We start from the raw sequence: 15508 nt of genomic DNA, 5'->3' as shown, positions 1-15508 counted from the left end.
CATCATCTTTTAGTTGGGACGCCGATTTTAATCTGTGTGACGCGATTCATTAAAATGTGTACTTTAGTTAAACAATTGGAGAGGTAATAGGGGATAATACATAACTACACGACAACGACTTTAAGCACCGTGCATAGTACGTGGATACTCTGACGAGTAGTTGGACGCCTTACTTGATTAAGGCATGTCGCGTATACATTTTGTCAAGCTTTTCATTTAAATCTATCGTAAAAAGGGGTTCCAATTCCGTTTGATATGTTGTCGCATATTTGAAATTACATCAGTAACTGCCGTTCCCAACACCAATGGATGAAAACTGTGGGGTAGCCTACTCGCAGTTCTCTCGAACACTACTGACAATGAACACCTTGGCAAAGGAATTTTAAGTGCCAGCAATACCGGTAAGCTGCAGCTGATGAGAAATGTGTTTGGCCCGCTATCTAATCAATATACACATAGTTAGTTCGTCGTTTTAAAAGATTACTTACCCAATCGTCTCTGACCTAAGGTTAACAACAATGGAAGTCTGTCGTCCGTTTTACCAATTAAAAACAATTTATATAGGATTGAATAATGCCTAAAAGATTACATGATATACTTTCACTTAAAAATCAATTTGTTTAAGATTAAACTAATACAGTACGGGTCACGATAAACGAGTTAATTGCACACTAGAGCAACAGAAAAACAACAAATACCGAACTTCCCCGGGTGCTAATTGTTAATTTCCCGTATTGATTTACCAAATACTTAATTTTGCCATATTTATTTTAGTGTTGGTTTACATTAGACCATGTTGTAAGGAGTAAAACAACCGAGATTCGTAACTTTGACGAAGCTGAGAATGGCGCTGTTGCAAAAAGAGAAAAAACATATTGCAGATTTGTATCAAAAAAAAGTTCTTAAAATGAAAATACAACTAACAGACGAAGAATAAGGTACGTCAAAACACCGGACAACAAAGTAACCATATTTTTTCAGTCTTTTTCGGGCATAGTTAAATCATGCATTTATTAAATGTCCTTATTTACCTTAAAGTAGGGCGTTCTAAATAAAATTTGAATCGCCCAAACATCCAAATTCATAAACGAATAGCGGATGTAAGGTAAATTAACCATGTAATTGTGCATTTCAGTACGTTAAAACGCCTTATTATCAAAATAAAGAAATTAAAATACACATTTTTCGTTCCTTTGGTGACTACAATTATTATTTTTCGACTATCAGTTTTTTTTTGTCTATCGGCTCACCAAAAACATCGCCTTACAGAAACAAGGTTTACATACTTGACCCCTGAAAACGACGAAAATTATATACGGAAATTGACTGCGAGGGCAATTTCCACTATAAAGACAAAAATTTGCACATTGCGAAAAGTCGGTGTTTCACTTGTACTTGTTGATTCGTCTCAGCTGTACGTAGCCCAAGAAGAGGAAGCCGAAAGCCATGCAGACGAGCGCAAGGATGTTCTGCCATAAACCCCACACCCCGTACTCAATTCCCTGCACTTGCATATACTCCTCGCCCGTGGTGCTGCGCGAAAATTACAGTTCGAGTTATAAAGATTATATCGTACGCTATTTTCTCTGGAAAATAAACCGGGTCCTTGGGGTGCTGGCAATACAATATGGTGGTTATGTAAGGATACGAAATATAACTTTGTTTAAATATAAGCCGGATACTTCGGGAAGGATTTTACCGTAATCAGTTGGCCTAACCAGGATTGTAGAGCATGAAATCTGGTACAATCCTGTTATACCAATTAACTTTAGTAATCCAAAGGCATTCGGTATATTATTACGAATTGGTCCAGACTAATTCAGCAGGCCTAAGTCACAGAATATACCCATGTTAATTGCATGGCTTAGCAACGTACAACAATGAAATTCCCAGAGGGTAATAACCATAATAAACGGGGTAATGTCCGGGTCAGGGTTTCATGCCTGGGTTAAGTCCTTTTGTAACTTACAAAAGTTGTTATCGTAAAAACAACAACAATAAATTGTAGTACTCGCAGTGCCGCTAAACGTACACCAGCAGTAATGCATTGGAAGCTTAAAATACCAGTTTGGAATCCTGAATCCTAGGGTTGTGCTGATGCAGGGTGTTGACGAACTCGGGTCGTACCCAGGGAAGGAAGAGTTGTCGATAAAGACCAAACCGGACATCTCGTTAACGGTGAGAGCCTACGCAAAGCACAGGGTACACAAATTAACTACAGCAAAAATGTCGGACTTCAAATACTGGAAAAGTTGCACCAATGTACAGCAGATGATTTGTACAAAGAATGGTAACAAAACACATGTGGTTAACGCACTGCCTACGCAAACTGTCTTATGGTTGGGAAGTTCGTTATATGTTCAGGTAAGTGATTATTCACAAGTGTAACGACATAACGAAAATAGCAAAAAGCTCGATTAGTAATTCAAAAGGCTCCTGAGTTGGTACACAAGACAAGAAAAAGGTTGAAATAAAACATGTTTAAAAAAAGGTAAAAAAGGATGACGAAAATATAGATTTTAACAGGAATACCTTATAGTCTTTACAACGTTTCACAACATACTTACATTGATCCCGTAGCGGAAGATGCTGATCCACTTGATCCACTCAAGCCAGACAAGCAAAGTTCCAGTGTTGACCAGGAATCCTCCGAAGAGCATCATGAAGATATAGGGAAGAGCCACCACGGCGTTAGCGACCGCAAACACCCGAACTGAAGCGCTGACCAGGAATGCCATGGCGGAGGCGGCGATCGCTGTCATGACAACGGTCAGGAGGAAGATAAAGTACTTGGCGACTTCCATCTGTAATCCTGTCATGCGAAAAATGCGATCATTAGCAGAAATGAACAGCTGAGTGTAATCAAATGCTTGTGGTGTAAACTGCAAAAAGACAACTCTCAACGTAGGAGGCCACAATTGTTTCTTTAAATAAGCGCAAATTTGTCTCTTCCCCCATTCACAAAAAATTAAAGAAAAACAACAATGTACTGATGAGATTTTTCTCCTAGAAAAGCTTCCGAATCAACCTAAGAATGCATAAAATATTATAAATGAGTTCTACTATACTACTATTTTAACCCAAACTCCAAATTATAGTCATTCCTGTACACAAGTATAAGAAAGATCACTATTTAAGAGATTCCATCCGAAATTTAAACATGCGATAAGGCGAAACAACAACTATAGTCTTCTAACCCAGTGTTTCTTAATCAGGTGAATGGTTCACAACAGGGTGAATAAAATTTTGCAGGTGTGAACCAACCAGAAGGGGTGAACCGTCAGAATAGGATGACAGCTTGCGAGCATTTGGTGACTGTGTTTTGTGCTTTTGTAGCTTTATATCTCTGGACTCAAGAAATTGTCATTTTGTGCTGTTATATATAGACGAGACAGTTTTATCATATCATGAGACAAAGGTGAATGAAATCTGGAGATAGATGCTAGGCGTGAACAAAACTAAAAAAGTTTGAAAAGCACTGTTCTAACCGATCATAAAGTAAATGATGATGGTGAAGAACAAATTGGGGATAAGTCGGTTCGGAATGAGGTCGGCGAAAACCTGTGCGATGAAGTAGACTGAGACGCGATAGTAACCGCTCGCCGACTCGTGCCTGTGGAATTAACAGAGCACGGATTAATTGGTTTATATGAAAAGGCTAACAAAAAAAACAAAAAGCATAAGGCAAACGTACACAAAATGATGGCGGTTGTTGATAAAGAGCTCAAGCGCGGAGAGGTTGGACATCACTTGGGTCATAATGAGGAAGAAAAACACACCGGCTCTGGATAAGACAACATATTTGGTTAACCCTAAGTTTGAATGTAGGGCCGAATTTTAAAACGGGGCTGCGAAGTCAGTTTAACACACCAAGAGTCCGAATATGGTCGCAAAAATAAATTGGAGTCCGAGATTCGAATACCGAGACCGTCTACGTCCAATATAGAATCTAAGTCCGGCTCCGACTCTAAGCCATAGATTCTCCCCCATTTAACTCAAACAGATTAAATATATATATATATAAATCCACTCGTTCAGAAGGGTTCATATAAACAAAGCGTGGTTGGAAACAATTCCACCATATGCTATTCCACCTCGGCCTTATCGGTTTTATGTAAGTAGTCCATCCCATGTCGGATTGGGAGATTCTTTAAAATAATGATTTTGCTACTGTAAGGATTTAGGTACTGCTTAAGTATAAGCTAGGAATGTTCTTCTGCGTTGAAACTAACATTTTGCAAGTTTGCTTTCGGAAGATAATCCCGGTAGCGAAAAATATTTAACGTGAAAAAAATTAAAAAAACTATAGTCAGGCAAACTGGCTAACAATTAATTTTAATTGAAACTTATTTAGGCGAACGATAAACACGGGTAACACAAAGACGCTTTCGTTTAGCGAAACCTGACGGTAAGTTACTTACCTGTTTTGAAGGCCGGTCTTGAAAGACGTGTCGCTTTGGTAGAAGATAAGACCGATTAGCACAGCGAAAATCACCATGATGATAATTTGAACGAATGACGTCATGGGATTACGAATGATGTTCAGGACCGTTCGCCGGACAACCGACTTTAGCTAAAAAGCACAAACAGTCCTACGTTTGATACTTTTGCAGGGCAATCAAGAACTTTTTAGACTTTCGAAAACAATAATAAACTAACATCTTCAATTCAATGTTGATTTGAATAATTTTGGTAAACAAAACTATATTAATACTGTAGATTCGCCGGGTAGATATTTTTTGTCAAAATTTGTCCGTTTTGGGTACAGCGATACCTAAAATGCGATACATTTGCTATCCTAAAATGAATAAATCTGAAAGTCGAAACCAAGGCGCTCACCTGAGTAAAAAAGCCGTTCGCGTAATGAGCTGTGTGGGTTAGATCGACCTCGGGCGACAAGACTCCAGCTTTGGATTCGAACTGCTGTTTTATCGACTGTAAATGAGCAAAGTTATACTTGTCCAGAATTCCGAGTGTTATCTGATAGTCTTATGTAAGAAATTAAAATTCCCAGTAGGTAAAAAAACATAGTTAAAAATGTAAAAGTTTAAAAATCGTATTACAGCTTTTTTTCAAATAACGCCACAATGTGCCATACAGATTAAAAACTTAGGTAACATTAGAAAAACTCTTTACTATCAATGGAAAAACTTTATTCTCAATTGCGTACGTTTTTGCGTAAATACGTCAATATTCGCTCAAATGAAAAGCAAACATCTGCCCATACCTTTGACGGTACCTTAAATAAAACAATAATAACGAATTTTGTCGACAACTATACTAGGTGTTAATATATAGAGATTATTATTCAGACGATACAAATTGTTCATATAGGTCTGAAAACTTTCTATTTATTCTGCTCCCATTTTTAATATGTTAGGCATAGAAGTACAGCCGTCCGATCCGGCGGTGGAAAATGTGTAAACAAGTTTGTTAAAATTTAAACGTACAAAGGTGATGTTTATGACGTAATTGATTTCTACGTCAGGATGAGAAGTTTCGTAACTTTCAGCTTTAAACAAACTTAGATTAATTTAGATTAAAGGAGGATCCGCTGCTTCGGATAATAAAACACAGGTGATAGTAGGGTTGTTCAAAAAAACACTTTTTGTCAAATTTCAGTGTGGCCCCTGGAATTGTTAGGTTGCGTCTAAAAACCCCACAAACCAAATCCAAGCACTTATGGTTCAGTATTAATAGTGCTACGTGAATTTAAAAATTCAACAAAAAAAATTTATCCCCCCCCCCCAAAAAAAAAATTTCTACTTTCTTGCATTGCTCTGCAATTGAATAGCTATAAATAAACCTGTTTTGCAGTAAAAAAGTGAGTAGTCATGGTACAAATGCCACATTTCAACAACATTTGTTAGGCTGTTTAATACGAAAAATGGCTTAAAAATTTAAAATAAAGCAGATGCAGCACACGACAAATCAATAAAATAGTGCATTTAGTCTTCACACAATTATATCAATTACTTATCTTAAGTTCAAAAAAAATGTGCTAAGAAGCCATTTTTCGTACAAAACAGCCTAACAAATGTTGTTGAAATGTGACATTTGTACCATGAGTACTCACTTTTTTACTGTAAAACAGGTTTATTTATAGCTATTCAATTGCCAAGCAATGCAAAAAATGTAAAAAAAAAAATTTTCAGTAGAAGGATAATTTTTTTTTTCACAAATTTGGCCTAAATATGAATTTTCAAATTGACATTGCACGGTCAATACTGAACCAAGCGTTCTCAGATCTGTTTTGTGGAGATTTTAGACGCAACCTAACAATTCCAGGGGGTCCCCACTAAAACTTGACAAAAAAGTGTTTTTTTGAACAACCAACTATATAGGCATTGGATCCACACCAAAACCAACTTAGTATTAGACGAGTACATCTGCCATCTATATTATCGGTATCGCTCTTAACCGATTATATTAAGCACGGTCAGGTGATGCAAAACTATATATAAACGAGGCCACAACAGTATTGGGCCCAGCCAGGGCCCAGCAGGGGCTGTTGTATATAAACGATAAAAACCTACAGCCAACGGTTTTTCGGTCTCGGCGTAAAATGATGAGTTTCGGAACTTCTCGTCGAGCTTCTTGTCCTCCACCTCTTCCTCGAGATCTTGATCCATCGCGATCCGGATCTCCTGGGAGTTGGCTCTCGGGCGACGCACAGTGTCGACTGTTAAAAAATTAACTTGAAATCTAAGCTTATACCTAGCTTGTAGTTCCGAAGGTTAGGTTATATAAAATGCTTATTAAAGTTGACATATACAAAAATGGCTTTACTCTCAAGTAAGTCCCATTCTTGTCAGCCTCTCAATCGAAGCTTCGGTCTAAGTTATCTAAAGGACTATGTGGTCGAACGTTGCTCTTCTAAAGTTTATTATAAGCCGTGGAAATTTACATTTTCTTTATTGCGAAGTCACGCTTAATTTAAACTTCTTCAGGTTAGCTTACTTTCGTTTCCGCTGGTCTCCGATTCGCTGTTCATGCGGCCGATTAAGCGTGACGTGTTGACGTCACCGCCAACGATGTCCAGGAAAAAGTCGGCCGGGTTGTGAAAGCGAGGACACGGGTAACCTGAAAGTAAAATTATCGGAAAAAAATTTAACGAGACTGTCTTTAAATGTCTTTAAAAAATTTGGCCAGTTAGCCCAAGATTGTGTGAATAACTACAAAATTATAAAATAACAAAGAAAAAAAATAAGGCTGCTTTTCCAGACTGACCAAAAGTAATGTTAATTCGACTTGTATATGGCAAACTGTTCAGAATAGATTGTTAAAATTTAGTTGATACTATTTATGAACTTATTTTAACAAAGGCATCTTAATTTAAAACAAGAGTTACTTGAATTCAAAATATAAACTAAATTAAAGTGAATTGCGTTTAGTATGCTTGTTGGATGTATGATCCTTTTTTTGTTTAATGCAGAACCTTTTACCTTTGGATAAAAACATATACTATTCAAACAAAAGGTACCATCGACAAAATACAGTGTTGTGAACGGTGATTTACAAAAAAACAGTTGACTAGAGACATACATGTCACCAATGATTAGTGTAATATTACACTTTTAACAATCCAGAAAACTATACTAGACGTCTAATGTTATTACCGATTTCGTTAAAGTAGTCTACCGCCTTCTTTGCGTGACCTCTGTAAACGATGTTACCCTTGTTAAGCAAGAGAAGGCGATCAAATAGTGTGAAGATGGAATACCTCGGCTGGTGAATTGACATAATGATGTTTCTCCCGTCACTTGCCAGCCTGAAAAAGTAATACTTTTCGTGAGACCTATACTTTGAGCATTCAAGCATTAGTTTTCAACTAAGAAATAACAAGAATAAAGTTATTTTCTGGGCGTTTATTTTTACTATACCGAGATTGGGATTTAGGTGTATTTCTGTTTGACAAACATCGCCTGTTCTGTCTATACCACTTCAAGGAACCAGTTTATATCAAGAAATCATACATTCTGCTGGGCAAATACATGTTGTGAACTCCTGCCACATAATTGGCATAGTCGCGACTAATGGCTCAAAATTACTTTTTTTAAACAATCTTACAGTTTAAGTCTCATATCTCATAACACAGGACTTATAAATATTTCATAAAATTAAACCATTTTTTCCCTCTAGGATTAACGCCAACCTTCGTATGAAGAAGACCGACAATCCTCTTTCGCGAGATTGATCACTTTTGCCTTTAAAGCAGCGAATGTCATGTAGCAGACAGGGCACAATAAAATATTCCGCTTACTTGTACAAGAGGAGCACGATAGAGTTGGCGGTGTTGGCATCCAGGCCGGTGGTGGGCTCATCCAGGAACAAGATCGGAGGATCGAGGATCATCTCCATGCCGACGTTGACGCGCTTCCTCTCTCCTCCGGACACGCCCCGGATCATTTCGTTTCCGACCTGGGGAGAGTAAGAACAAAATTCTGTACTTGAATGTCGTTCTCCGTGTGGTTATATTAGCATAGAACAGTGGTCCTCAACTGGCGTGCCGCGGCACTCTAGGGGGCCATTATGAACGCTCAGGGGTGCTGATATATATTTTAAATTCTTAAAGATTCCAATTTTTGCTCTATTAATAAGCTTCTTAATACAATTTTTTGTGAACGATAAAAGTGACAATAATTAAAAAGTATTTTTTACAACCTTGTTGCAGAGTTAATGTGCTGTTTCAATCTCGTTGATTGTAAATCAGAAAAAAAGGTTTCAATCTAATATAATAATAATTAAACAAAATTTTTAATTATTTACGTTTGTATCATTTTGACAGCCATTTTTACTTTCGCTAAATAAATCACATTAGGGAAAATTTATAAAAGGAATTAAATTGTGTTTGCATGCACGAATACTTCAAGGCTAAGTTAGTTGAGTCCTAAATACAACGTAGACTATTGCAGATGAATTGTTTTTGACTTTTTCAATGTTAATTGCTGAATTTTTACACGTCATTTCTGCAAATATAGAAAAACTTTCACAGCGTTTCAAGATGCTCAGCACACGATCAGGTAAATATAAGAAAATTATCGCCAAACGAACAAACGGCATGAAGGCTATACCAGTGTGTCGGCGCAGGCCTGGAGTCCCAGCTGTTCAATCACGTGATCGACCTTCTTTTTTCGCTGCTCGGCGCTGAATTTCTTCGAGGAAAGGCGGAGGTTGGCAGAGAAGGCGAGGTTTTCGCGCACCGACAGGGTTCCCATCACTATGTCGTCCTTAGAGGAAGGTAAGACGGTAAACGCAGGCGTCAGTAAAACATGCTGTTCTACAGTGCATTTTTGCTGCCATGTAGCAGTCTTAACCGCTTACAGCAGTGTTTCTTAAACTTTTTTAGTTTTGATCAACGCCAGAATTTATCTCCAGATTTCATTCACCCTTGTTTCATGATATGATAAAACTATATCGTCTATATATAACGGCACAAAATGACTTAGGTTGTTTCGCAAGCTATCGTCCATTTCTGAAGGTTTACCCTTATTCACCCCTTTTGGTTTGTTCACCCCTGCAAAGATGTTAATCACCCTCGGGTGAACCATTCACCTGATTAAGAAACACTGGCTTACAGTACTTGAAATAGGTAAGTTTAAGCAATACACATATTGTAACTGCTAGTGTTTGACTCCGTGAAGGAAGCAGTAAAGGAAACACAGAGTTTACGCATTGGGAAATTAGCGTGGACCAACTACAGGCCCGATGGCCAAATGTAGACTGTTTTGTTGGCCCGTGATCTTATTTTTATGGGCCAGTTATGAAGTCGTTTTTTTTTTAATTTTAGCTCCCGACCAAATCGCCATGTCACATCTATTACTTGTTATTTCGCAGCTGTGAAAACTTCTTTGCCAAAATCACTTTTTTTCGCGCGTTGGCATTTTATAGAGTTTTATGCATGATGACATGCCAATGTTATCAGCGTGAAGGTGTCATGCAGTGTTTTCACCTTTTTTTTGTTTATTACGCAATTTGTGTTTTTTGTGCTTCGTTAGATTTTTTACGTGATTTCCGTGCAGCCATTCAGGTGTTGTAATAACAGTGCTAATCTTTTGTGTCGAGTGTACTTTTACGGTAAACGTTTTGCCAACTGAAACCAAATTGATGCAATGTAACGTGTTACGTCATGTATTTGTAATTTGTTTATGTTTTCCCCCAAACAAAAAACAGGGCCGGGGAAGCAAACCAACCTTTTCTAAAACTTAACTATATAGAAGTCTAGAAACATTTCGCGCTTTGCACGTCATTTTTTAACATTTTTCCTATTTTAACGAATTCGTCTGAGCCCTAACGCGCCGTGAACAATACAAAATATGTTGTGTCGAAATAATAAACCACTTTCGCATAATTTTCCAGTTTTACCTTAGAGCGCTTATTTGCACTTCCTACTGTATATACGATGTTTCTATTTGCCTCAAAGCACTGGTTGTGTTATACAGATCATTGCGGCTGCCAAATATTGATTTGGAGAAAAAAATGTTTGCATTAGTTTTCCCTGTTGTATATCCATAGGAAAAAAACAAACAAAAAAAGTATTCTCTTAAGGCATAAATATTCTGCACTCTTACTAGTTTTCCAAACTGGAGCCGCGATTTAATTACGGTTACGCAACGGGTTTGAGGGGTCTGACTATATTAATTTTATGCAAAGTATTTTATGTACCATAATTGTATATTTTTAACTGGCAAAAAAAAACTATGCAAACAAACACCCTTCCATATACAGAACGACTAATGATTTGTTTAACACTGTCAAACCTAAAGGGTCAGGAAAAGTTTAAATAAATCAAACGGGGTCGCAACTCAAAGTTCAAGATGCCCTATTCGAGTTCATGTTCTTTGTATAAACACACAATTCGTTGACATTGTAAACAATAAAAGTTAACGTCGCCGAGCTGGGTTGATGATTTACCAGACACAATAAAAAATTATTCTTACTGGCCTGTCCTCTAAAGTTTCCACATATCACAAACAAATTAATGGTATAGTAAGAACAAAAAATACCTGACGTCGTTCGACGATGCTTTTAAAAGCCATTTACGCAGCGGTTGCATATAGAATGTAATGGTTGACAACAAAGAAAAGTTTCTAATATAATTACACTATGCCAGTTAAGTTGTACAGCAAAAGCTATTTGCATTACCAAACTAAATACGCCATAAAAAGTTGGCTTTGGACTAGGTTTATAAGTCAGCATTAAACAAGTCTGTAATGTTAAACAATACATGAGGGGCTGAAATGAGATTTAGTTTTGGAATAGCAAACAAAATCTAGTTTGAGAATACCCAACAAAAAAGTGGAGAAATTGAACCAAGACAGGGTCAAAGTAGCAAACCAACCTGCACAACATAACCACTCATGAGACGAAAATCTTGTGGTGGAGACTCTCCGTTCAAAAGCACGAATCCACCTTTAACACCGGCCGGATCCTTTCGTTTCGCGAGCACATCAAGAAGCCTGAAATAAAGCAAGGGCGGCAGGTCAATATAGTTCAATATAGTAAAACAGGTCAATATAGTTTTTTGATGTTGTCTTCGAATCAAAGTCGACAACCGATGTCAGTACTGCATACTATAGAGTGGCATCGGAGCCGAATCTATCTGGTAATTATAACCTTACAAATTTATAACTTAAGTTTTAAAATTACAATTTCGCGGTTATAAGAAACAAGAAAGCATTCGTTGTTTTACCAATCACAAATATTACGTATGAATGGTACGCATATGTCAGCAAATACGCTATAAGGACAACATTTTCATAACCTGGCAGAATAGACTTGCGTGCCACTTTGTTTAGGTGGTGTTACATGTTAATACCGATTAAATGCTGAAAACATCCATAGTGTCATGCATACGTGAACTTTAAGGAAACTCACGAGGTTTTTCCGCTTCCGGTTGGTCCCATGATTGCGTTCAAGCCAGGCGTTAACAGACCGCTGAAAAGTAAAAACAGATAACTGGTATTAAAAACTTGGTATTTTATTCTTATAAGACATGGACGGTGCCCTATCGGTATAAATAGATACTCGTAGCAATACAAGTTATAACATAATACAAGTTCTAACATAATATGTTCCGGGAAGATGCTACAATCGAAAGTTTGCGAGTGAAAATTGAGGAAAAAACTTTCTTATCGAACAAAAACGATGAACACGCGATTTTTGTGGTTAAGAGTTATGGCAATAAAGTGTACAAATCGCATGCATTGTGAGGAATAACAATATTTAGAAAGTGAGTGCCATCAATGGACAGACCGACGCGCAACATATCACATTTCTTGATTTAAAATCGCTAAAGCGTGACGAAACTAATATGTACGAACAAACACCACATTCAACTGAGCAAACCGAACGCGAAATTCGCAGAACGGCAAAACAGTATTTTTAAGATTTCTATGTTTTATGCATAAGGATAATATTCGGTGAACATCTTTCACCTTACTCCGCACAGAATCTCCTTCATTGCTGTTTTGCCGCAGAGTGGAACATCGTCCAGTTTCTGCTTCACTTCATAGCGAAGGTCGTGAAACGAAACTGTCACACCCTCGCTAACTTTTGTGTTCAGCGACATTGGGGAAACTTTTTGTCTAAAACCAAACAAAACAAAGATAATGACCACCACTATTCCATTATTTATGTTCAATTGTTCATGGTTCTACTATTTCCTATTTAAAGGAACTACTGTCTCCATTCTTTATGAAGGCTAAGTTGTTTGGCAAATGGTGTTTTGTTGCTTACCCTGATTGCTAAAACCTTACTGTGCGGCGCGGTCATTTTATTTCGAAAACTAAACAAAAATCCTAATTTAACGTTCTACCACAGCTAAAACATACATAGCAACTTCCATTTGTACGGTCGCTTACCAGCAAGGCTATTCTGTTCAACTTTTATTTTAGCAGCTGACGAACTGGTCATACAATTAAGGTTGAAAAGTAAGTATCGGGTATTAGAGGAAATTGTAATTCTACACTTCGCGGTTTTCTGTGCTGCATTCACGTACTTAATTTTACAGCAACCAGCATCAGCCTTGCACAACAGCTGCCGACAAATATCAATACAGACCTGGCGAAACTTGACATTATGGGACTTGATTTGCCCGATTTGTCGTTTCCATTTATTTCTTGTAGGTCCATAATGTGCCGTAGTCAAGCTAAACCAACGGCCGGAATCAAATATTACAGCAGCCCACAAAGAGTATAGAGACAGTTTCAGTTCGCTAGCGAAACACTGCAGTCGTGTGCCTTACCTTTTTTTCCTATGGCACGCCCGTTAACCCTGTTTTATAGTTTACTTAAAAAGGTGACCCGCAATAAAGAAATACCGCGGATACGTCACATAGCGGGTAACGACGGGCGACCTGGGTGAACAACTAGTAACTTAACAGATAATGCAATAGCTCCAAATGAGTCAAGATAATGTGCTGTCTTTGTTGTGCTGTAGTGAACAGCCTATGTCTGCTTCACAAGAATATTTTTACTCCTTCGCCTTGCTAGTTAGGTTAGATTACATCAAAAGCACTGAGCTTGTCGCGAATAGGTTTTCTTCTTGTAAAATCCGAAAATTAAAATTGCTTACTGTTAAACTGCTGAAATAAACGTAATGTTTTGCAAACTCTGTCTAAATGTTGCGTCTTTAAACACATTGCAAAATGCCATTAGGCTCTGGCCTTAATCACTGTCAAATTATTCTTGTAAAGGTTTGTTGTACGATGTCCGTGTAGGTTACCCGGTGTTTATTCAAAGTATGTTTAATATACAACCCGTATGGTAACAGTATTTGTTCAACTTGTGATACTCAAGCAAACACGTATGGCGTACAACTGTAAGAAAACTCCGTTTTGTGTTTAAAAGTGAAAACTGCTAAACCTCAATAAACGCCATACTAAGCCGCGCCTAACGTCAGACAAACCATTAAATTAACCTGTTTGAAATATAAATTGCTTACTGTTCAGTGTTCAAACTGCGCCAACAAACACGACATTTTGAGAACCCTGTCTAAATTTTACGTCGTCACACTGTAGTCTGTAACCATAAATATATACATATGTGATGTATTTTTTGCGTGTTTGTATAGCCTATTGGTCGTCCCTTGACTGTGTACCGTAGCCTATAGTTCGTCACTGTGGTGCCGGTCGTCATTTGACTGTTTGCCCCTGATTGTGTCTGCGGGTTAACCTTAATACTTTCCCACAAAAAACATTTCAAAAAACTGTGTTAAAGCTACATTGAATCGACTGGCGTGCTATGAATTACTATTATCGACAGCATCCAACGTAAAAATAATCCCGTTTAAATTTTTTTAAATGCCGCAAATACGTTTAATTCTACCTGGTAAAGGATTGTTGGCGTTTTTTCCGTCTATGTAAACCAATTACAACGACAAAAACGTTATAGTTTGTGAAATCTATGTAAATTTTGGGTGGTTAGGTCTATACAAAAAATATTTTATTACGATGTGGGCTCCTGATCACTATTGCATATTACAGCGTGTTAAGCGTGCCATAAAAGTTTTAAGTGACGAAAATCCGTGACATTTATCGGTCCAGAATTACTAACAAACGTAAAGCTTTAAGATGTAACAGTAATTGTTTAGACTTGCGTGATATTCAACCAAATAATGCCGAAAATAAACTGCGTCATATATAAAAAAAAACTTATAAATAAAAATTGCTTACCCGTGACCGGTTTGCGACGGCGCTCGCTTGAGATACGCGACTTTCTCTCAAAAGACGGCAATAGACCGGGGTGTAAACTTTGCCAATTATTATAAGAAATTTGCATAGTTTGAATACCACTGATATATCCGCAATTTTCCTTGCTTAATGTTTAGCACAAGTCCCAGTATAGGCCTATATGCGACTGATACACAAAAGTTTACAACCAGTGCCAACAGGTTTCGTTACATAACAAATATAGACGCAATAAACGATATGCATCTATCAAACTTTTAAACAAACATACGAAAATTGGTGTTTAAACACTTTAGTGTTTTTAGACATGCACAAATCGGCAACGCGAAGATTTCTAGCTTGTAGCAGTTCAATGCTTTACTAAACCAAAGGATACATGTTACGTAACTCAGTTACCTGGCCGTCAGCTGACTGGATACGCGATATGCTAATACCAGTACTATACAACCGCACAACGCTATACGCCGCACCGAGACTATTATGTAACGGATTGTTTGTAGTGCTAACTGAAGCAAACTGTCCTTTTCTTGCGGAAGTATATACTATAAGAGTTGATTTATGTTATTTGACCTCGATTAGGGGTTTAAAAAACAATAGCGCAGTAGCATGTAACTGAGTAATTTTTAATGAAAATAAACATTAAGTGCACACTACTTACAGTCTTGCGTAGGCGCTCATCGCTGCTTCCGTTGACTGAAACACAAACGTTAATAACAACCTAAAATATTATATACAAATCCACACCAAACTAGTACCACATCACACAACGTGCTTTGCGCCCTTCGAAATAAAACTGATTGTTATGTAACACACGGGACA

The 15508-nt window shown here is 37.5% G+C and overlaps 1 protein-coding gene across 2 annotated transcripts; it reads right to left on the bottom strand.

The window, feature by feature from the left end:
- Positions 1 to 541: 541 nt before the first annotated feature.
- On the bottom strand, positions 542 to 15496 carry LOC146167510 (broad substrate specificity ATP-binding cassette transporter ABCG2-like). Of its 2 annotated transcripts, none has more exons than XM_083380358.1 (16): positions 15348 to 15496; positions 12438 to 12587; positions 11878 to 11937; positions 11342 to 11459; positions 9075 to 9230; positions 8264 to 8421; positions 7620 to 7771; positions 6961 to 7083; positions 6537 to 6682; positions 4840 to 4935; positions 4422 to 4573; positions 3695 to 3784; positions 3489 to 3613; positions 2568 to 2812; positions 2065 to 2186; positions 542 to 1533 (listed from the first exon to the last, which is right to left on the bottom strand). In XM_083380358.1, the coding sequence occupies exons 1-16, from the start codon at positions 15365 to 15367 to the stop codon at positions 1386 to 1388; spliced, it is 2061 nt and encodes a 686-aa protein (XP_083236484.1). In that variant the 5' UTR covers positions 15368 to 15496; the 3' UTR covers positions 542 to 1385. The 2 variants fall into 2 exon arrangements, with proteins under 2 accessions (XP_083236484.1, XP_083236483.1); XM_083380357.1 differs by having other exon boundaries at positions 13063 to 15460.
- Positions 15497 to 15508: the final 12 nt, after the last annotated feature.

This window comes from Ascidiella aspersa, chromosome 1, assembly GCF_963924565.1.
Source record: "Ascidiella aspersa chromosome 1, kaAscAspe10.2, whole genome shotgun sequence".
In the NCBI taxonomy this organism is placed as follows: Eukaryota; Metazoa; Chordata; class Ascidiacea; order Phlebobranchia; family Ascidiidae; genus Ascidiella; species Ascidiella aspersa.
Note: the sequence above shows the minus strand (reverse complement) of the source record. Positions and strands in the feature narration are given on the sequence as shown.

What these genes read in the sequence shown, in the direction of transcription:
- LOC146167510 (XM_083380357.1), bottom strand. Translation starts at nt 13,133, where the DNA reads ATGGACCTACAAGAAATAAATGGAAACGACAAATCGGGCAAATCAAGT. An exon ending in TGAGTGGTTATGTTGTGCAG is followed by an intron (nt 9,231 to 11,341) that starts GTTGGTTTGCTA and finishes CCTTCCTCTAAG; the next exon opens with GACGACATAGTGATGGGAAC. An exon ending in AAGACCGGCCTTCAAAACAG is followed by an intron (nt 3,785 to 4,421) that starts GTAAGTAACTTA and finishes TGTCTTATCCAG; the next exon opens with AGCCGGTGTGTTTTTCTTCC.